This window comes from Paralichthys olivaceus, chromosome 15, assembly GCF_024713975.1.
Source record: "Paralichthys olivaceus isolate ysfri-2021 chromosome 15, ASM2471397v2, whole genome shotgun sequence".
Taxonomy (NCBI): domain Eukaryota; kingdom Metazoa; phylum Chordata; class Actinopteri; order Pleuronectiformes; family Paralichthyidae; genus Paralichthys; species Paralichthys olivaceus.
The window spans coordinates 6050455-6072805 of NC_091107.1; the positions used below are offsets into that span (position 1 = coordinate 6050455).

The 22351-nt window shown below is 42.4% G+C and overlaps 2 protein-coding genes across 3 annotated transcripts; one reads left to right on the top strand and one right to left on the bottom strand.

Annotated features, from left to right (window-relative positions):
- Nucleotides 1-2534: 2534 nt before the first annotated feature.
- Nucleotides 2535-6498, bottom strand: sdf2 (stromal cell-derived factor 2). The gene is made up of 3 exons (XM_020097162.2): nt 6230-6498; nt 4901-5097; nt 2535-4135 (listed from the first exon to the last, which is right to left on the bottom strand). The coding sequence occupies exons 1-3, from the start codon at nt 6399-6401 to the stop codon at nt 3836-3838; spliced, it is 669 nt and encodes a 222-aa protein (XP_019952721.2). The 5' UTR covers nt 6402-6498; the 3' UTR covers nt 2535-3835.
- A 418-nt stretch (nt 6499-6916) lies between these two features.
- Nucleotides 6917-21670, top strand: supt6h (SPT6 homolog, histone chaperone and transcription elongation factor). Of its 2 annotated transcripts, none has more exons than XM_020097161.2 (37): nt 6917-7228; nt 8441-8551; nt 8640-8816; nt 9911-9984; nt 10108-10282; nt 10411-10492; nt 10695-10950; nt 11086-11187; nt 11290-11403; nt 11561-11650; nt 11817-11959; nt 12058-12203; nt 12300-12407; nt 12562-12842; nt 12978-13132; nt 13528-13723; nt 13854-13993; nt 14169-14286; nt 14405-14481; nt 14571-14706; nt 14787-14924; nt 15183-15350; nt 15434-15561; nt 15692-15899; nt 16049-16196; nt 16384-16526; nt 16610-16750; nt 16890-17085; nt 17191-17336; nt 17516-17608; nt 17745-17858; nt 17985-18109; nt 18226-18338; nt 18432-18509; nt 18629-18807; nt 19066-19379; nt 19694-21670. In XM_020097161.2, exons 2-37 carry the CDS (start codon nt 8452-8454, stop codon nt 19884-19886), a joined length of 5295 nt encoding a protein of 1764 aa, XP_019952720.2. In that variant the 5' UTR covers nt 6917-7228; nt 8441-8451; the 3' UTR covers nt 19887-21670. The 2 variants fall into 2 exon arrangements, with proteins under 2 accessions (XP_019952720.2, XP_069395783.1); XM_069539682.1 differs by lacking the exon at nt 6917-7228 and adding an exon at nt 7297-7577.
- The last annotated feature ends 681 nt before the right edge of the window (nt 21671-22351 follow it).

Below are 22351 nucleotides of genomic sequence, written 5' to 3' on the forward strand. Positions count from 1 at the left end.
CCTGTGTCTATTAGCGCCATGGTCCTTCTGAAACCAGCATAGATCACTTTATCGTAACGATTCTCTAATAATTGTGCCATTCACATGTCCTCGTGTGGCCATGTAACGGAGACTCATTTGAAAAAAAACTTTTATCAACACTTTTGAAGTTTACATTATTATTCTGTGCATCTGTGACGGGACGGGATCAGTTCACGATTTTCATGTTTTTGAAAGTTGCTTTTGAGATTTGTTTTTAACCAAAACATGTTTTTACCTTGTAGATTGTATAGAAATAAAAGCTAAACACAGATATGTAATACAACCTTGGCATGCTGCTTAGAAAAGGTGAAAGAAAACAGCAATAGTTACTGACTGGATATTTAAAAATGCAAATAACAAGTTTAATCTGTTTAATCTAAAAAAAAAATATATCCATATATGTTTATGCAATAAAACCTTGTTTTGATAGAAATACGTGTTAGTTGTGTTTGTGATTAGGGATTCTGCAATAAATCAGGTTCAAATTAAAACACATGATACAATAACGACAAAAGTTATCCTGCAACACAAAAGGTAAAATATTCTTAAATAGAATTTCACACACATTTAGCAGCAGTCTCCTTAAAATGCCTGATTTTTTAAATTTAAGATCCAGGTATTATCTGAGGTTGTTTGAATTGTAGATTGCAAAGCAAGTGATAAACTATAATAACTCATTAGAGCGCATAAGTCTGCCAAGGCCCAACAGTCTCCTTAAAACAAGTCAGGCTGCACCAAACTGCACACACGTAAAATGGATTTTTTTTTCATTAAGATCCATGAAATATTCCCTGGGAAAGTGAAAATGTCAAAAACTGCCATATCTTGTGTGTTCATTCCAGGATCCGCCCCCTGATCTGGATCCACACCAGATTAGTTTAACGGGTTCTTCTTCTATCCATACAGCATCCATCAGCCAAGCTTTGTGATACTTCATTCAGTAGTTTTAAATATTCTTACAATCCAACAAACAAACGGACAGGGGGTAAATTCCCTTTGCAGAGGTAACAATTCCTGACTCCACACCAAAATGTACTGGGTTCTTTCTTTGCCCATGTCCCATCCTTACACCAAGTTTTGTGGAGATCCGTAATTTTTGCTCAACCTGCTAACAAACAATGAACAGGAGTGAAAATGTGACATCCGGCTGAGGTAACACGGCATCTGTCTACATCACAGTGAGCTGCTGGAGACAAATATATGGGCCTGGCTGTTAATAAGAGTAAAATTAGGGCTGTTGCTTTACTTGTCACTTGTTATCACCGTTGCCATGTCATTTTAAATACCAGCCCTAAAAATAGAATGACAACACAGCGTGGTTTTCACTTCAGTGCAGTTTCCCCGAGCGCACACACAAAGAACTGAATAAAAGGGAACAGCCGCAGAAGCAGCAAAGTCAGATCTCACAAATGAGATGAGTATCTCAAAAACACAAGAAGAAGGTTCAGTTGTCAGCACTTTCCACTCAGGAATGTGGAACTTGGCTGATAATATGGTAAGATTGCAATGAAAGCATTTAATTTCTAACGGCATAAAGCATCCAGACCGACAGAGGCCTTACAACAAGAGGGAATATTATTAGTTTATCACCTTTCTAACATGATGCAATTTGGAGATGAGGAAAAATAATCCAACAGGTCAGATCATGTATTACTACAATATATTACAGCACTATATTAACAACAAGGTAAAAAGTGCACTGAAGGTTGTTGGAAAGGGATCATTCGCAAAGGATTATGGGATACATACTTCCGTCATTCTTAAAATAATTATGTTCCCAGTCTTGCACCTTTGCCTATTTTTTCATTTGCTCTGAATCATAGGTTTTATGGTCAGGATTCATCTCAGAGCAGGTTGACCCAGTTCTAGACTGAACACTCTTTTTATAAGGAGTTTATAAAACGTCAATGGAGAAAAGAAACTGGAAATTTACTTCCAGAACCAGAGCTGTTCTATAAGCGGGCTGTCACTGTGGCACACTGGATCAAAATGTGTGTGTTTTAAGTTAAGGATGTGAACGCTTCTTCATGAGACTGTGAGTGTATCAACCATCAACTGATTTCCCAGTGAGCTGAGATCATTTAATTGTCTTTAAAAGGTTACAGCTCTATTTAGCTCGACACAGTATGAGATTAATTTACTTGTCTGCCAGCCTATTTCCTGAGGTTTCCTGTGGAACGGTGCTGGCATCCACGCTCACTCTAAATCATAATAAATAGGGAGCGTAGGTCAAACACAAGTGAGAATAACCCCATAGCCGCTGCACCTCAACCACATTAACTGGCAGATAATGAGCCAAAACATGCCATTAGGCAGACAAACAAGGCATCATCCAGAATGTAATGGTCCAGCCACGTTAACAGCTCGACTTGCTTGTAAATCCATTAGTCTGTTTTCATGTTTGTCAGTAAAATGAAGGGTTTTGATTTTAGAAATCTTTTAGAAAAGATTCCCTGTAAAGAGTCACTCATTGGTCGTGGTGAATAAACAAAAAAGTGGAAAATGCAAAAACATTTGTGCATAAAAAAATCTCTTTAATATGAGGTATTCATTGCAGGCTTGTTATTTCGTCACATGAACCTCCAAAACAAAGAGTTGATCCAACGCATACGCTCGTACAGACAGCATGAAACACTTTCTCCCAGCACACGGAAACTGACAAAGACAATAAACAGCAGTTCATTGATGTAGAACGCTGAAAACAAGAATTACCACCAAGGACAAAACTGCTTATCCTCTCACGTCAGTTAGTGCGGGATTATTTAAATGCTACACTGAGTTAAAGGGAAAAAAGGAATTTACCATAGTAACACTGCTTATCACTGTTTGAGTAGAATATGGCTTAAAAATACCATAAAAACACAGTAAAACTCTTACGTTTCCAAAAGTTTAAAAGGCTTCACAATGTAAACACCTCCTTTTTTTTAAAAACAAAACAAAGGCACAATTGTAACAAATGTTTTTTTTTGTCCAGCGAAACACAATGTACTGATCTGCCTTCTGTGTTGTAGTGTGCTGGCAGACGGAAGTTATTTAGCAATAAATAACAGCTGTGAAGAAAATTTCTCCTTGTGCAGTCTTCATACAGAGAAGCTGCATTTTAATACCTTTATTTCTATATGTGCCTGTTAAGGCAAATTATAGTGTTATTTGAAAAAGTCAATAGTGTTTCAAATATTCATCTCCACGTATACTTTACACGTGGACATTTATTTTGAAACACTACTGTCAGAAAGTCAGAGAGGTTGGTCTGGATTGGTGGGATGAAGTAATTGTACCCTGATCCATGACAGAGTTTTGGCACAGTCTCTTCAAAAAACGACAGTCAGGGGTTAATGAGGGAGAAGGATGAGAGAGAACATAGGACACATATGCATTTGGTGGCTGCTGGTGCAGATGTAATTATAGACAGAGGTAGGAATACAGAGGTAGACACTAGGGCTGAACAATTCATTGAAATGTTATCGAAATTGCAATATGGCCGAGTGCAAAATCCAATTTTTTCATTAAGATAAATATGTCATAACATACTATTATATATAAATAATTGTGGTGTTAGAGAAAGAGAGAAACCCGACCTGCAAATCACATTCTCCAGTTGTAAGAGAACATGCTTGTTTGAGAGAGATCCCAGAAAAAAAACAAATCCCATTATCATTATGTTTATATTTGTTTCATGGAAAGTTCAATGCAGAAATCGTGACTCGTATTCCAAGATCTCTCAAAATCAATGCAATGTGATATTTTTGGGACATTGTTTAGCCCTAGTAGACAGGGAGGATAATGAGAAGAGACAGAAGAAGGGAAGAAAAGATCAGAACTCTGTGTGCAGGTGACTGTAGTCTCGGCTGCCCGCCGGGCTCTCGCTGGGCTTCATGAAGATGCCCTCCATGGCCCTCCAAAGGCTGTGCTGGCTGGGGCTCGACATGGCATGAACCTCCCTCTGACCGTGGATTGGCCGTCCATACTGCTCCCCCGTCACTGACAGCAGTGCCTCCGTGGCCTTGTGACGGAAGCGGACGGCCTCCTCGCGTTTCCACACGGATCCCCCACACTGAACCGTCCACTCGTCGAGGTGGTCCCCTTCCCCCTCCTCACCAAAGGCACTCACCTCCTGTGGACGAATGAGAGAGATTAGAACACAAGGAAAAGAGGTGCGTTGGAAGCTTTCTTATTCCATTTTAGGCACAAATCATCCTAGTGCTTGTTTTGTTTTTTTATCTTGCTTTGGGATTTTACATTTTGCAACTCTCACAGACCCCACTTTATATAAATTATATATTCAGACAAGATTGGTTTTCCCAAACTTTTTGTTCCTTAAACAAAACTAAAGCAATATACACCCTCTCTTTTGATACTGATTGTAAAGTGGATGAAAGAGGCCAGACAGACCAGAGTGCATATTACACTGTTGTAGAGGGTTGTGTATGTAAAATGTTATATTGTCACAGTGACAAAAATCAGGATTTGGCCGATGTTCTGCTGAAAAACTGCACAGATTAAATAACCTGGTACAACAGAGATGTTGACAGACTCTTCCAGACCAGATGTGGCAGTTGCTATCATGTCACGGTCCACATCTCCCAATCCTATTGCACTTCGGGCAGACAGTGTTGTCATGCTTCCTTAAGACTGGAGAGGTTTTTGCTGACCCGAGGCTGATCTCCCAGAGAGTTTGGTGCAGATCCTGAAGTGTAAAAGCTTCTGTCAAATCCCCTCCAGCTCAAAATGTTGGTCTTTGTATCACCAAATAGGAAAGGCACCCTATTGGTACATCCCTGACTATACATTAGAATTATTACTGCAATTAGGGTAGTAGTGCTTCATTTAGATTGATCTCACAAAACTCAGCTCTACTTATACTTCTCACTCCACCCACCTGATTCGAGGACAGCGGTGAGGTGAAGTAGTGGCTGTGCAGGTTTCGGCCTGTGTTGACATGGGTGAGGCGGATTGTCTGCCCGCACATTACCGGGGTACCACGATGACAGAAGACGTCGCCGGTTCCACGAACACTCCAGTAGCTGTTGCTGTCTTCCACTGCAGTGACCCCTGTTACAGACTGCTGCCCGCTACCTGTCTCACACAGACAAGCACATACAGTGAGCAGAGGGAATAACAGAGCTACAGATCATTTCAGAAGCAGAAGTGGGTTTGACTTTCTATCTAAGGGCTCATTTTAGTGGCCATAGAAACTCATTGTGGTATATTATACTTATGTACTCTACTCAATAACTCAAAATCAGGAATTACACAGTTCGGTCCCCCAGACACAAACAACACCCTCATCGAATAAAGCCTCGCTCCACTATCTGCCAATATAAAGCAATAACCTTGGGAGTTATATTGGACTTAGATCTCAGCTAATCACACATTGATGTCCTCAAGACTCTTCTGCTGTAACTCCCTTCTCTCTGGCATCAATTAGAAGTAACACTCTCGCCTCCAACTTGTTCAGAATGGAGCAGCCTGGCTTCTTATATATATATATTCTTGTTTATATTTGTCTGCTGCATATATATCTATTCATACGCTACAGTATTTATTCGTCTGCTGCTACCTGGTCCTGTACATATATTCTTCATTCAGCTAAACTGTATATAATGTATGTCTGTATTATTTACCTCAATGCACTTCGATCACTTTAATTATTCAGTATTGTTCCGCTCCTTTGCAACCCTAATAGAGAGTGATGGAAATCCAAGCCTTTCATGGGTGTGCTGTTGGAATGGGTAACGCAAGTCGAGGGAGATAAACTGGGAGGCTGTGGGAGACATCTTCAGACTTGGAGGTGACAGTTGACAATTGAATCCTGTCATCATCCTTGACATTTTGCAGTTGTGTGTGTGTGTGATTTAAAGTCTTGGAAATGAGCTAAACAAGGGAGGATGCTTTGGAAAATTGTAATCACCAAATCCTGCTCTGTATTTTTTTATTTATTTTTTACGTATTTCACCTTAAATGATCGTATTCCCCCGATAATGAATGTGAAACTAGCTTCACCACTAAACAATAATCATTAACCATATGTCACAGTGACACAGTGAGCCTCTGCACATGGACTTCATCCATGTGCCACGTTCATCCCACAACATAATCTTGATTATGGAGGTTTTAAATGACACGTGAAGCCGCTGGAGGTGGAAAACACGTGATGTAAAAGTGAGTTAGAGCTTCACGACTGTTATGAATGGGAGGAGAAACTCACCGGAGCCGTAGCGCACGTCGTGCGAGTGAAGTCTCACATTGTGCTTCAGGTTCAACAGTTTGAGGACGGAGCCGCACGTCACAAAGCTCAGCTCGGTACCGACGGTCAGTCCACACACACCGGACAGAACCAGGAGCAGAGCTGGAAGAAAGCTGGAGAGTGATTCACCCATTCCTCCAGGAGACAAGAGACACCTCAGCTGTGTGGCGTCTTTTCGCTACGTCACTAAAGAGGCACAGGCTGCTGAGGTCGAGGTCCGGGAGACAGCGTCCCCCGGCGACTCGGAGGGGACGGTGGCCGAGAGAGCTCAACGCGCTGCGAATTAAGAGAAGACAAGCAAATAAAAAATAACATGTGCGAATTAAGAGAAGACATGAAAATAAAAACTAACTTGCGAATTAAGAGAACACATGCAAATAGAAACTATCATGTGTGAATTAAGAGAACACATGCACATTTTAAAAAAAGTGCCAATTAAGAGAACACATGCAAATAGAAAATATTAGGTGCGAATTAAGAGAACACATACAAATAGAAAAAAACATTTGTTTATTAAGAGAACACATGCAAATAAAAAATAACACATGCAAATTAAAAAAAACGTTCCAATTAAGAAAACACATGCAAATAGAAAAAACATGTGCAAATTGTCGATTTTGCAATATGTAGCACGTTTCAGTATTTGCAGTTCTTGCCTTCTATAAAAAAGGTTTGTGGCTGTTGATAGTTTATCAATAGAAACATGTATTAAGTTAAAGCAGCGGTTCGTCTGCATAATAAACATCAACATACAGGCAGAGTCGACCGGGACCAGCAGGGGGCGTCACCTCGCTGCTCCGGAGGTTCCCTCACTCACATCCCGGAATTGTCATCACGCCGCTCGCTGTCGGCCATTTTTCTTTTTTTAACAAGCACAAGCTCCCAGAAACACCAAACACAACACAGCCCCGTCACCACTGTACACACTGACGGAATATACCGCCACTGTGAGGCCGACGTGTAAGTTCAAACGCTCCCGGGGTCCGTTGGGAAGTGTCGACGGTTGTGCTCAGCTAGCAGGGGTTAACAAGCTAGCGCTAACGCCGCTAGCTGTTGTTGTCTTGACCGCTAATGCTAGGCTAACGCAGGGATGTGCTAAGTCTTCAACGAACGCCAAGAGGCCTCTGCTTGTTTCCCATCCCGGTGCATGTAGTGTGGTCCGGTTGTTGTTTTGCTGGTATCGTAGTTAATGTGTTCGGCTCCAAAGTAACAGCGGGACAAAGAAGCAGCACCTCGGCAAGAGGCTGCTCGCCAGCTAACTAGCATCGCCATCGTTAGCCCGAACGGTGCTGCTCGCTCACAGCTAAAGGTATTGAGCTGGATTTTCAATATAACTCAAATGTGTTGGAGGCGAAAGCTCAGCTACGAACTTAAAAAACATCACACGTGTGTTCGCAGCTGCGTTGTGCGAAAACGACGCGTGAGCTGTGTTAGCCATCGACGGTGTCGTGTGTGCGCAATGCGACATCTTTAGGCGTAGGTTTACTCCTGAGTCTTGCCACATAAATCCAGCTGAATGTGATGTACTCACAAGAAAACACTCGTTGGGTGAAAACAATCGTCGGGTCAATAATAGTAAATATTGAAACGTGAGTGTTCGACGTTGCTTTAATGCGTCCTTTGTGCACGTGCTTGCCTTAAGAACACATGTAAATAAACCATTTGATTACATAGCTGGTTAATGTTGTAAAGCGTATTTGTTATAATCACACAGGTCAAACATACAGGTATAGTTGACCTCTTCCTAATCACTCTAAAATCGTGCTTTGTAGTCAGAGATAATTCAAACCCAAATCATCACTTTATCCTAAATTGTCCACGAGAACTTGAAATTATAGGAGCGACACTAAATATGTCAGAAAGCACATGAAGTAAAGAACTATACAAGTAGCATATTTCCATCTGTTCAAATGGTGCAGCCTCGGTTTTCTTTATTTCACACTATCATGTAATACTAAGAAAGAGCTTGAACAACTTGTTCAAGTTTAGGGAACTTTCTGTTACTTAAATGTAAATTTAAAAGAAACAGGGTGATAAGAAGTGAAAATGTAATGATAGCATAATGGGAGACAACTGATGTGAATTACTGCATGTGTTTGGTGTAGTAGAACAAACCAAGGCCAAGATTCTGTTGAGGGATGTTGACATCATTATTTTCAAACTTCTTCCCAGGAACAGCAGTCATGTCAGACTTCATTGAGAGCGAGGCCGAGGAGTCAGAGGAGGAGTTTGAAGAGAAGGACCTAAAGCCCAAAAAAACCCAGAGGTTTATGGAGGAAGATGGTAAGATTTGAAGCTTTTAATTTGGGGTTTGTGTTCCTGAGATGGGCTTGTGTGATAGTTGGACTACGTATCTGTCATCTCTCAACAGATGAAGAGGAAGAAGAAAACACAGAGGACCAAGATGAGCGGGGGAATTTGCGTGGACTCATTGATGATGGAGACGAGGAGGGGGAGGAGGGGGAGGAGGGGGAAGAAGCTGAAAAAAGTGGGAGTGGAGCGGGGAGCGACTCAGAGGAGGAAGTGAGACATCGGCGAAAAAAGCGAAGTAAGTGCATCAGGTGTTCCTAAAGGGTCAGTGTATGATTTAGTGGCATGGAGCAGTGAGGTTACAGATTGCAATCAACAGAATACATTTTCCTTCATCCCTCACTTTTCCATCAATGGAAATCAGGGGCTGCTTGTGACTCAGCTCAATACACTTTCTTGCACAACTAAGCCCTAGTGACGGGATAAGTTGAGGTCTGCCTGCTCAGAACTGCATACACAACAGAAACTATCAGCGTTAAAGCAAGTTCTCTCTGACTGTTGAGGGTGGTTTTCTGGAAAATTTTGACCGACCTTTAATGTGGTGAAATTTCTCCTGGTGTTGCCTATGGCCAGTATGACTATGTCAGACTGATAAATGTGTTTGTACGAGAGAGAGAGAGAGAGAGAGAGAGAGAGAGCATGATTGTGGGCAGCCACAGTCTAGATAATTAATAGGAAATCCTGAACCTGGCGACAGACAAACCTTATTCTGAGCTGATTATTGATCAGGTCCTCATTTTGTACCTTGGTCTGGAAAAAGTAATTGACTTACCCCATAGTAGTGTTTTTTTCAAGGAGTCAACTGATTTCCACTATAATACATATTTGATTATTAAGGTGCCAATTTATGACTTACCACCATTCTGTAATTCTGCAATTACATAACATTATAGGTTTTTTGTTTTGGACTGTGTTGAACAGTAGTTAAAACACATTTATTGCATCTGTTGAGCAGATAATACAACAGCTGTTGCCTACAGTGTTATGTTCCTCTTCTTTCAGCTCTATATATTGTGAAGCCAGATGCACTAGTGTGTATGTTGCATTAACTTAAGCCAGTGGTGCTTGATGTTAGATCTCTGCTGGTGTGGTAAATAATCCTCTGTCATATTTTTGACGATTTATTGCAGCATAAATACAGCCTGAATATTTGGATTCTTTTTTTTTTTTTTTAAATCATGAGTTATTTCTAATTCTTGTCCATCCCCATGCTTAAAAATGTCCTCACTAAGTATTCTCATGTGTCAAGAACAGAAGCACTGTTTTCATAGTGGTAATAAGACAACATGACTTGAAGCTGTTTCCTCTGACTAAGTCTTTTCCTCTTTGCAGATTATGATGACTACCTGGATGATGATGATCTTGACCTTATTGAAGAAAACCTGGGTGTTAAAGTGAAAAGGAGGGTGAGACTCATTTCTCATTTCTATTGTATATGTGTAATTACAATTTCAACGGTGTAGCTACAATTCTACCTATTCTCTCACAGTTGTACAATTGAAAAATGCTTTCCTTGTTTTGTGTTTCAGAAGAAGAAATATGACCGTGTAAAAACACTGGACGATGATGATGACGATGAGAAAGACCTCATTGCAGATGAGATCTTTCATGGGGATGGAGATGGTGAGCTGGAGGAAGGAGAAGCTGTGGATGAGCCTCTCCAACATGCAGATGACGATGAAGAGGGAGAGGACGAGGAGTCAGGTAGGCCAGAGGGATTTTTTAGATCTGTGTTTAATTATTTAAAACGGCTGGAAATAAAAGAGTAGTCATTTCAACTCAGTCTGAAATGATTTTTTAAAAGTTTTTACATTTTTGCATTTCTTTCACAGATATAGGCGACTTTATTGTAGATGATGATGGACAGCCCATCTCTAAAAAGAGGGGGAAGAAGTTCCCAGGATACACAGATACGTGAGTGTTGTAGTCTATACAGTAATTCTACTGGTGTATGTATCATTGTTTTGTTATACATTAACTTATGTAGTAGGACTTGAGCATCACCCCAATATATCAGTTTAAAATATTGATATTCATCAGTAAACAATGAGATAATAAACATGAAATGATAAGATACAAACAGAAAATTACATAATCACTATTAATTCTCCAACAGAGCCCTCCAGGAGGCCCAGGAAATTTTCGGTGGCGATTTTGACTTCGCCGACTTTGATGCGGATGCCTACGACCAGGGTGAGGAGGAGGAAGAGGACCAGGATGAGGAGGGCTGGGACCGACCTAAGAAACAAACTAAGAGGAGGCAGGGGAGGAAGAGTATCTTTGAGATCTATGAGCCCAGTGAGCTGGAAAGTAGTCACATGACCGACCAGGATAATGAGATCCGGACAACAGACATGCCCGAGAGGTTCCAGGTGTGTGTGTGTTTGTCCATCTTTACACTATTGTCGGGGGTTGGGCAACCTAATGAATTGTTATTTAATCTTTGAAATGTTGTGCTGTTGTCTTTCTGAGTGTCTGTCTTGTTGACTCTGTCATTTACCTTCTAGTTACGCTCCATCCCGGTGAAACCGGCTGAGGATGATGAGCTGGAGGAGGAAGCCGAGTGGATCTTCAGACATGGCTTCTCCACTCTTACTATATCCATGCAGGTATGACGCATCCCCGCGTGTACACGCAAGGAACACAACAATGATGTAGATTCATCTTCTGTTTAACATTTCACAACCTTTTTTGTGTGTGATCCTAAACAGGAGAGCACAGATTACCTAGACAGGGGGACAACCACAAACTTCAGCAGGAAAGGTCCCAGCACAATTGCCAAGATAAAAGAGGCCCTCAACTTTATGAGGAATCAACAATTTGAGGTACAGTGAGCTCAACTTACTCATTCGATGAACTTCTTTCATATGTTTCCTTTGTTAAGTGACAATTTTCATGATATAATCAACTACTCATCTTGTTTTAAAGAAGGTACCTAAAATGTGTTGCTATTGTAAAGACACATTGTTTGTATTTTTTTAGGTTCCCTTCATAGCTTTTTACAGGAAAGAATATGTGGAACCAGAGTTAAACATCAATGACCTGTGGAAGGTGTGGCAGTGGGATGAAAAGGTAAAGTTCATATTGTTGTTTTCACAAAGAAATCAATTACAGACTAACAAACGCCATCGTTAGGAGTCAATGTGAAAGAATGAATCCTCCGAGTGCTTCATCTTGGTGGAGTATGTAACCTCTGGTTTCATGACTTAAACATTTTCATCCTCCACCTCCTCATCAGTGGACTCAGCTGAAGACCCGGAAGCAGAACCTGACCCGTCTGTTTCAGAAGATGCAGTCCTACCAGTTTGAGCAGATCTCTGCTGACCCTGACAAACCTTTGGCCGACGGCATCCGTCCTCTGGACACTGCTGACATGGAGAGGTATGTCTCGATAAAACTGGAGTTTGATGGCAGGAAATTAATGTTGGAATTTCACATAGTGGTTGATTGTTAATGACGCTCACCCATTCAAAACATAGGCTGAAAGATGTGCAGACTCTTGAAGAGCTGGGCGATGTGTACAACCACTTTCTGCTCTACTATGGCCGAGACATCCCCAAGATGCAGAACTCTGCCAAAACCAGCAAGAAGAGGCTCAGGAAGATCAAGGAAGTGTCAGAGGATGGTAAGATGGGTGATGTGTAAGATGATGATGGGTTGATACTGCAGACGTCTTTAGATATGATCAATGTACATTAAATAATTTGTGTTTCCTTCATAGGTGAAGAAGAAGAATTGGAGGTAGAGGAAGAAGAAGAACAGAAAGGACCTGACCTTAAGCTAGCATCTCGTCGAGATATGTACAGCATCTGTCAGAGTGTAGGACTTGGTGAGTGTTTTATATTTATTGTATTTTATTTCTACCCTGCACACAATGTCAATCTTCAAGTTTTAGTATCACAATCACATCTCAGCCTCCATGGTTTCATCTGTTGTCCAATTCCTGCACTTCAACATCTTTTTCTGTTTCTTCCTTACTGTAGATGGTTTGGCCAAAAAGTTTGGTTTAACTCCAGAGCAGTTTGGAGAAAATCTGAGAGACAGTTACCAGCGTCACGAGACAGAACAATTCCCTGCTGAGCCTGTAGAACTGGCCAAAGATTATGTGTGCAGTCAGTTCACCACTCCTGAGGCAGTGCTGGAAGGAACCAGGTACATGGTGGCCATGCAAATTGCTCGGGAACCTCTAGTCAGACATGTTCTCCGACAGACCTTCCAGGAGAGGGCCAAGATCAACATCAAACCTACAAAGAAGGGCAAAAAGGTATTGATGCGTTTAATCACAGACATTAAGAAAACAAAAATAACATTTAAATGTAAGGAGGAAGTTTTCTAAACTTGAAATTTGTGCTTCAAATATCATTCTAACCCATCATTGCCATTTGTTTACTCTGTGTAGGAGGTAGATGAGGCTCATTTTGCCTACTCCTTCAAGTATCTTAAGAACAAGGCTGTAAAAGAGCTGAATGGGGATCAGTTCTTGAAGATGTGCCTGGCAGAGGACGAGGGGCTGCTCTCCATTGACATCTGTATCGACCTTATAGGGGTCAAAGGGTAAGAACAGTGACAAGACTAACAACCGAAAATGGAGAAAGAACTGTTTGATGGTGTTGATGTGCCAGGATGAAATTCCTCAATTAAGTCAATTCATGATCAAAGGCAGAAAATGATCGAGGAGTTTGACAACTTACACCAAGTCAAGTTTAAAACATTCTTTGCTGTAGGATATTTTTAAAGCACAGAATCTGATTGTGCCATTTTCATCATCTGTAGAAACCTAACTTGGCAGAAAATAAGGTTTGATAAGTAGGTTATGTCCCTGGAGTTTAGTGAATTTTAAACTGTAGCTTATGTTTTTATCCACATCCTTGTCAGTAGAGCATGAGGCTGTCTGAGTTGTTACTGTGATAGTATTAAGTGTCTGCTTCTCTCTGTGTCTTTCTCCTCAGATATACTGGGGACCAGACATACTTTGACGAGATCAAACAGTTCTACTACAGGGATGAGTTCAGTCACCAGGTGCAGGAGTGGAACAGGCAGCGAACTTTAGCCATAGAGAGAGCTCTCAATCAGTTCCTCTATCCTCAGATGGCCAAGGAGCTCAAGAGCAAACTGATCTCTGAGGCCAAAGAAAGCACCATCAGGGTAATTTGTGATATGTTCCCACACACCACATAATATAGCGTTTCAGAAATTATGGGGCAAAATGTTATTTTGATTTGTGTTTGAGCCATAAAATTCATCCTGAACTGTCTGTGACCTTCTCTACTTGTAGTCCTGCTGTCGCCGGCTGTACAACTGGCTGAAGGTGGCTTCTTACAGGCCAGATCAGCAGGTTGAGGAAGACGACGATCTGATGGATGAGAGTCAGGGCAAAGGAATTCGGGTACTGGGTGTAGCGTACGCACCGAGCAGGTATGGACCCTACCAGATATATTAGTAGTTTGAATTGTTGGTATCAGTATCAGAATAATCACTATAAATCTGCATGTGCAAATTTGAACTATGATAAGATCAGGGAATGTTTGCCCCATAAATGTCTGGATTATGTAACAGTATAGTTTCTTGCACACAAACTTTGCACTGACAGAGATACACCAGTTTTCTGCGCTCTGATTAACGGGGAAGGAGAGGTGGTGGATTTCCTGCGTCTGCCCTACTTCATGAAGAGGAGGAATGCTTTCAGGGAGGATGAGAGAGAGAAGAAGGTACAGGAAGAAAAAACTGTACATTATTGCAGTCAACAGATGTTTTCTAATTTTGGAAAACATGTTAGCAGACACTTTATGAGATGATCACCCTTTTGTGTGTGTCCGTCATCTTCAGGCCCACGACATTGAGAGTCTCAAGAAGTTTCTGTCCAGCAAGAAGCCTCATGTTGTAGCTGTTGCTGGAGAAAACCGGTAAGTCTACTTAAGTATGTGCTGGAATACTACATTTATGAGTATTCAGGAGTCAGTGTTAAGTTTAAAAATATTTTGTGTGTATGCAGAGATGCCCAAATGATCATGGAGGACATCAAGAGGACCATCAGCGAGCTTGAACAAGAGTCCTCTCTGCCTGCTGTGGGAGTGGAACTGATTGACAATGAACTGGCCACGTTGTACATGAACAGCAAGAAGTCTGAGGTGAACACTTGATCTTAGTGTGACACAATGTTCTTTTTACCCTTGGTTTTCGCCTGACCCTCAGCTTTCTGTCTGTGCAGGTCGATTTTAGGGATTACCCTCCCTTGCTGCGACAGGCCGTGTCGATAGCCAGAAAGATTCAGGATCCCCTGGTGGAGTACGCTCAGGTCTGCAGCACGGACGAAGATATTCTCTGCCTCAAACTTCACCCGTTACAGGTGAGAGATAGAAGAGAAGACAATGGCATGTGCAGTATATTATATACATGTATTTCTGTATGTTCTTTACAGATATCTTTTGAAAACTGATTTGGTATCACTGTAATTTTGTAATGTAAAAATGTTCAGTGTTGTTTATTGTTGAGGTTTTTTTGTCCTCTTGTCAGACTTAGTTTTTGCTTCGAAGATTGAAGTCTGAAAAACCACTCCCCAATAATCAAGTCAGCCAATTGAATAATTAATATTTATTTTCCTCAGGAACATGTGGTGAAGGAGGATTTGCTTTCTGCTCTTTACTGTGAATTCATCAACCGTGTCAATGAGGTTGGAGTGGATGTGAATAGGGCGATCGCTCATCCTCACACTCAGAGCCTGGTCCAGTATGTCTGTGGTTTGGGACCAAGGAAGGGCTCCCACCTCCTTAAGGTCAGCATATGTGCTATTATTAAGGTTTTCTGTCGTGTTTCAGAGTAAAGTGTTTTTATCAGCAGGACCTTGTCTTTGTGCAGATTCTGAAGCAGAACAACACTCGTCTGGAAAACAGAACCCAGCTGGTCACAATGTGTCACATGGGACCAAAGGTTTTTATCAATTGTGCTGGTTTCATCAAGATCGACACTGCATCCCTTGGAGACAGGTTGGTACCTAGTAGGGTTTTGGTAAAAGCTTGCGCCATCCAGATGTTTCTCATAGTGCTAAATCCACAATTTTCAGACAAGGGTGTGATCATTCATTCATTTTTTTCTTATCTCAACCTCTCCTCACAGTACGGACTCCTACATCGAGGTTCTGGACGGGTCTCGTGTCCACCCTGAGACATACGAGTGGGCTCGTAAGATGGCTGTAGATGCCCTCGAGTATGACGAGTCAGCAGAGGACGCTAACCCAGCTGGCGCTCTGGAGGAAATCTTAGAAAATCCAGAACGTCTCAAAGATCTGGACCTGGATGCCTTCGCTGAAGAGCTGGAGAGACAGGTCTGTGTGTATGATGTAGATGCAACTGTAATTATTAAGTCCAGACACAACTATATGTTCCAGGAACTCGTGAAGCCGAAAAAAACCTGAGAAATTTTAAAGTCTACGCCCCTCTCACAAAGGTTTTCTTGTGTGATTTGTCCCTATAGGGTTACGGCAACAAGGGAATCACTCTGTATGATATCCGTGCAGAGCTTAGCTGCAGGTACAAAGACCTGAGAGTTCCCTACAGAGTCCCCAACACTGAGGAAGTCTTCAACTTGCTCACCAAGGAGACGCCAGAGACCTTTTATATCGGTAAGCCCCTTTTTAATCAGTACACATTGTAAAGCATCTCTTGAAATAAACATTGGCAAATCAATTACTAACCATCAGCTCTCAGTCCTAGAAGTTGGTGCAGTATTTGTTGGTGAAGTCCCAGTCAAAGTAGAATGTAACTCTGCAGGCTGGTGTGGTTGAAGTTTTTCTACTTCTTTTCTTCCAGGTAAGCTGATCACCAGTATAGTGACTGGTATCGCTCACCGGCGGCCTCAGGGCGAAAGCTATGACCAGGCCATACGTAACGATTCTACAGGTCTGTGGCAGTGTCCCTTCTGCCAGCAGGACAACTTCCCTGAGCTCAGCGAGGTACCAGACTCTTCCTCCTTTGGCAACTAAATGTTGGAAAACAGCTGAGAGTCCGACATCACTAATTTTATTTTGTGCTTTAGGTGTGGAATCACTTCGACAGTGGTTCGTGTCCAGGTCAGGCCATTGGGGTGCGGTCCAGATTAGATAACGGCGTCCAGGGATTCATACCAACCAAGTTTTTGAGTGACAAAGTTGTGAAACACCCCGAGGAGAGGGTCAAGGTGAGGCGTCGTCATTTGCAGATGATTTTCAATTAAATTCTTTTTTCTTTTTTTTACCTGATAAATGTTGCTTTTTTTCTGTCCTCTATTGTAACACCTGTATGATACTTGATTGTTCCTCCTCCCTCCCCCCCTTCAGGTGGGCATGACGGTCCACTGCCGCATCATGAAAATCGACATTGAAAAATTCAGTGTTGACCTCACATGCCGCACGTCAGATTTGATGGACAAGGGCAATGAGTGGAAGCTTCCCAAGGACAGCTACTATGACTTTGACACAGAGTCTGAGGACCAAAAACAGGAGGAGGAGTTCAAAAAGAAACAACAACGAACACGTTAGTTCGAATAACAGAGTTAATTAATGTTGACCACTTTGTTTTTACAATAATATCCATCATTGCCCTTAAATATCTATTTGTTTCCATTCTTTGTCTCTCCAGCATATATAAAGCGTGTGATTGCCCACCCCAACTTCCACAATATTAGTTTCAACCAGGCGGAGAAGATGATGGAGACCCTGGACCAGGGAGACTTGATCATCAGACCGAGCAGCAAGGGAGAGAACCACCTCACCGTCACCTGGAAAGTAAGAAACAGATGGAGTGTCACGGTAGAGTAAAATAGATGAAAGAATACAGGTTAACAAATAACTTCATAGTGTTGTGGAGGTTGATCCAAATGACAGGAGGTTAAAAATACACAGTACAATGCAACACATCGCAGTCTTTTGGATGTTTGTCGGCGTCTGACTCTGATGTGTCGTAGGTGTCTGACGGTATCTACCAGCACGTGGACGTGAGAGAAGAAGGCAAAGAGAATGCATTCAGCTTAGGACACACTCTCTGGATCAACAGTGAAGTAAACAGTTATCTACTCTTTTCATGCTTGTTTTTCTGCTGCAGAATTATTCATAGTGATACATCAGCACTGTGGCTGTTTCTGCTACTGCTGCTGCAGCAGCTTGTTCTTAAAGAGTTTCTTGTGATCTCTACAGGAATTTGAAGATCTGGATGAAATCACTGCTCGGTACATTCAGCCAATGGCTTCATTTGCCCGGGATCTTCTGGGGCATAAGTACTTCCAGGAGTGCAATGGGGGAAGCAAGGAGGTATGTACCAATTCGCTGTGCTGAGTATTATGCAGTTTTATGAAACATAACTCATTAACTCATGTTCTACTACAACCTGCCTGTACCTATTACACCTAATATCTTCTTTTGTTGTCTCTTTTAAAGAAAATGGAGGAGTTACTTGTCAGGACAAAGAGGGAGAAGCCTACTTTTATTCCTTACTTTGTTTCGGCTTGTAAAGAATTGCCCGGAAAGTTCATCCTGGGCTATCAGCCTCGCGGAAAACCACGGTGAGCAGCAAGTGTTTTTGGTTTCCTGCTTTCTGGTCACTCACTGCATTGTTCCTATTGGTAGATAATAGTGAATACGCAGGCTCATATTGACAAATCTTAATCCTTTTTTCTAGGGTTGAGTATGTCACCATCACCCCAGATGGCTTCCGCTACCGCTCCCAGATATTTGCTACAGTTAACGGACTATTCCGTTGGTTTAAGGACCATTACCAGGAGCCTGTACCAGGTATGACGTCACTGTGCCTATTGTTCATTGTGTATGTTACAGCACTTAAATGTATTATAGCTTATTAAGAAACATTTTCTCCCCTTTTAAAAGGCATCACTCCCAGCAACAGCAGCCGAACAAGGACGCCTGCATCCCTAAACGCCACCCCTGCCAATATCAACATTGCAGGTGCGTCTCTCTCTCCCACAAACTTACACGCACACACACACACACTCACACCTTAATGTTCAGTATTTGTTGAATTGTAGTACAAGTTATTACTTCCTAATGTATTCGTCCCCCCCTAGACTTGACACGAGCTGTCAACGCCCTCCCACGCAACATGACCTCTCAGATGTTCAGTGCCATCGCTGCAGTCACAGGCCAGGGCCAGAACCCCAACACCACCCCCGCACAGTGGGGCTCCAGCCAGTACGGTTATGGTGGCAGCACAGGAGGAGGAGGAGGGAGCTCCTCTGCTTATCATGTGAGTGCAGCTTTTAATGTTGACATCTGCTGTGGAAGGAAATGGTCTTCTTTGAGATGTTGGTGACTTGACTATCATTCACTTAAGCTGTTAATAAATTATAGGTTCCTACTACAGAGGATACAGATGCATTAGATTTGTGATAATAATAAATAGGAGGCTTTGGGAAAATGCAGTTCATATCCTACTTATAATTTGAGTTTTCTTGAGTATTCAGTGGCAAACTCATTCCAAGTACGTCCTCCACCTCTGCTCCAGGTATTTGCCACACCTCAACAGCCCATCGCGACGCCCATGATGACACCCAGCTACTCCTACACCACACCGAGCCAGCAAGCACTGGGCACTCCCCAGTACCCCAGCTCCACCCCCCAGTCCTCCCACTCTCACACACACGGCCCCCCACACATGTCACACCACAGCCACCACGGCCATCACAGCAGTCACCACGGGCACTCGTCCGGCACGCCGTCATCCTCCACATCATCCAGAGGACGGACGCCGCAACAACAACAACAGCCGTCACAGCCGCAACAGCCACAGCAGCCACAGCAGCAGCCACAGCAGCCAAAGTTAGTACAGGAGAAATATCTGATGTTGTCTTATGATTTGTTACTTTTAATCTGTTTTCCTATTATTCCCCTTTAGTCCCAGATATGTTATTATTTATATACATATGGATATAAACTAACAGTTTAATTGTAATTTCATCCTGGTCTGCATTTTCAGTTTTGTTGAATGAAAGTCTTTCTGCCTTTAGATGGCACTACACCCACAATCTACGTCTTTTAAAGCTAATCAGCAGCCTGCCGTTCAATCTGTTTCACTTTCATACACTTTTTTTCAACTGAAACTTCTCCCTCTCTCTCTTCTCCTTCCCCCGCAGGCCAAGCGGAAGCAACGCCTCTGCCGTGGACTGGGGCAAGATGGCGGAACAGTGGCTGAAGGAGAAAGAAGCAGAGGGGCGGAAGAAAACCCAGAGGATGACGCCGCGGCCATCACCCAGCCCCATGATCGAGAGCACACCCATGTCCATCGCCGGAGACGCCACACCTCTGCTTGATGAAATGGACCGATAGGACACAGAGGGGGGCGTCGCTACACCCCCCTTACCCAACTCCATCCTTTGTACTGCGGCTTCATTTGGATAATCTTCCTCCTTTTGTCTCTCCCACAACACATCAGCCCCTTTATCAGGCTGACCACTAGTTGGAGCCCTCTCCCTCCATCTGACTCGTGTCCTTTTCATGTCCTCCTGATCTTGTAGCTGCAGTTGATCAGTCTATCATCCATCCTTTCTTCCTTCTGTCTGCCCATCTCATCCCAAACGTTTCACCTCCTCACCTCCAGTCAGCTGCTCTGGCTGTAAAGTATTTTGTATCGTCAGAATAACACTGTATATGTCGTGCAGAAAGTCAGTTCAATGACATTAAAAACACTTGAAATATCGGACAGCGGTTACATATAGGATATGGACCTGAACAGACAAGCTGTCCTGCTGTCTTTAGTTTTTGCAATTGGTTTTAGTTTGATCCATGAATGCTTTTGACAGAGGGGCACAGTTAGTTTCCAGAGTCCACCTTTCCTCTGGTGGATTTCTGCAAACAGTCACTAAAAGGAGCGCTTTGCCAAGCTGCTTAGGGAAATTGAATTTTTTTTGGAATGCGTCAGATCACAGAATGAATAAAGACAGTTTTTTTTCCTGTTTGAACCTCAAAGCCCTTCCACACTGTTCAAGCGAACACATCCGTGACTGTACAGACATGCACACGCCCAGGCCGATTTTCAAAAAGCAAAATATATTCATGGGGAACCCTCATTTCTGCTGCTTGTTTCCACCACATGCTGTATTATGATCAGCTAATGTATTCTGTAGATAGTCTTTACTGTATTGACCTAAGAAAACTACGTGGACACTGCTCGTGTGCCACACTCGAGCCAACGGTGGTTGTTTCTGATGACTTCATGTGCATTTGTGAGAGGCCTTGCTTGGGAAGTCAGCAGTGTAACGTTATCTCAAGTAACAATATCTATTATGGCTAATTTTAAGTGGAAGAAACTTGCCATGTCAAGCAAGCGTCTGTTGCAGTTTGTCAGACGGTGATTTTATAAGTTTACTTAGATTTCAATCTTTTATCTTTATTATGTTTGCAGTCGGGCAAGTATTTCATTTTTCGACATGGGGTTTACGATACTTGCCACCGTGAAGGACTTGATCTCTTCACACATCGCTGCTGCAGCTGAGTACGGGACAGCATCGCTTTTCCTGCCGAGTGTCGACAAACAAGAACAAGTGTTTCCACAGCTGCAACGTCAAAATTCAAACAAGAAAGTGGATGATTTCTCTCAATCTCTCCGACTGAAGCACTGTCAGCAGAAGATATTATCAAACTGACTTCCTTCTGTGTTTATATTCTGACTGTATAATAGTCTGAGCTGCACGCGATAATTTCAGTAGAGTGAATTTACTGTTTAAAACATTTAATCTCTTTTGTGTTTGTCATGAAGCAGTTTTAGGCCACTGCATCTCTTTTGATTCATGCATTCAGGTTATTATTTTTGCTGTGCCACAGTACAAACAAGCAGCAGTGCTGGTGTTCAATGGTGTGCTTCATTCTGCAGTGTGCAAAAGTATCATGGTCCCATAAAATGCAGATTGTCTTCAAATAACAGATTTTTTCTTTGGAGTAAAAACATACTTGATTTTACGTCTCTTGCCAGATTAAGATGTTGCATCTCTCATATCGAGGTTGTGATTGGTCATCGGCAGTGTTTGGTGAGGGAGGAGGAATGATGTCACTGGCACTGCTGATGACCTTTTCTACCTGTGATCCCTTTAATAAAAGTGTTCATATTAAACCCAGAGACTTGTCGGTGCTATTTGGGGAAACATGCTGGAAACATGCATCTAGTCATGTGCTGCACAGTACATGTGTGTTTGCATTCTTGATTTTCTTCATGGTAGAAATATGATTAGCCAGGAACAGAATGTGAGGAATTTCCCAACCTAACTTTCCTCTCTTAAGATTTTCATCAAAGCAACAGGACAACACAGCGATCTAAAGCAGTTGGTTAAAATCAATTACCTATAATATGAAAGTTTATTACTTTTTAATAGAAGATAAAAAGGAGCACATTCAGGCTCCAGAAGACATACTTCTTCCTCCCGTCTCTACTGGGGGAGGAAATCGATTTGCCTTGTGTGTGAGTCGCTCGTTTCCTTCCCTGCAAAACAATCCCTCCATTTTCCAGATCATGAGAACCCTTGTCACAGGAGACAGAGAGAGGCGCACTGTGGGTATTGCTGTGGTCATGGGAGCCGGCATACGCATCACATTAGCACAGTCACATGACTGAAACACATGCATCAGATCCACTCCCACTGACATCTCATCCATAACGGAGGGGAATCACAGAGACAGACACATGTCTCTGGAAGCACCAACCAAACGCAGTTTAACACAAGATCCGGAGGAGAATCATCTTCCTTTCTCGATAGATGTTCACGTAACCAAGCTGATGACAAAGCTTTATTTGTTGTAGT

What these genes read in the sequence shown, in the direction of transcription:
- supt6h (XM_020097161.2), top strand. Translation starts at nt 8,452, where the DNA reads ATGTCAGACTTCATTGAGAGCGAGGCCGAGGAGTCAGAGGAGGAGTTT. An exon ending in GAGGTTTATGGAGGAAGATG is followed by an intron (nt 8,552 to 8,639) that starts GTAAGATTTGAA and finishes ATCTCTCAACAG; the next exon opens with ATGAAGAGGAAGAAGAAAAC. An exon ending in GACACTGCTGACATGGAGAG is followed by an intron (nt 11,960 to 12,057) that starts GTATGTCTCGAT and finishes TTCAAAACATAG; the next exon opens with GCTGAAAGATGTGCAGACTC.
- sdf2 (XM_020097162.2), bottom strand. Translation starts at nt 6,401, where the DNA reads ATGGGTGAATCACTCTCCAGCTTTCTTCCAGCTCTGCTCCTGGTTCTG. An exon ending in CGACGTGCGCTACGGCTCCG is followed by an intron (nt 5,098 to 6,229) that starts GTGAGTTTCTCC and finishes TGTGTGAGACAG; the next exon opens with GTAGCGGGCAGCAGTCTGTA. An exon ending in CACCGCTGTCCTCGAATCAG is followed by an intron (nt 4,136 to 4,900) that starts GTGGGTGGAGTG and finishes ATTCGTCCACAG; the next exon opens with GAGGTGAGTGCCTTTGGTGA.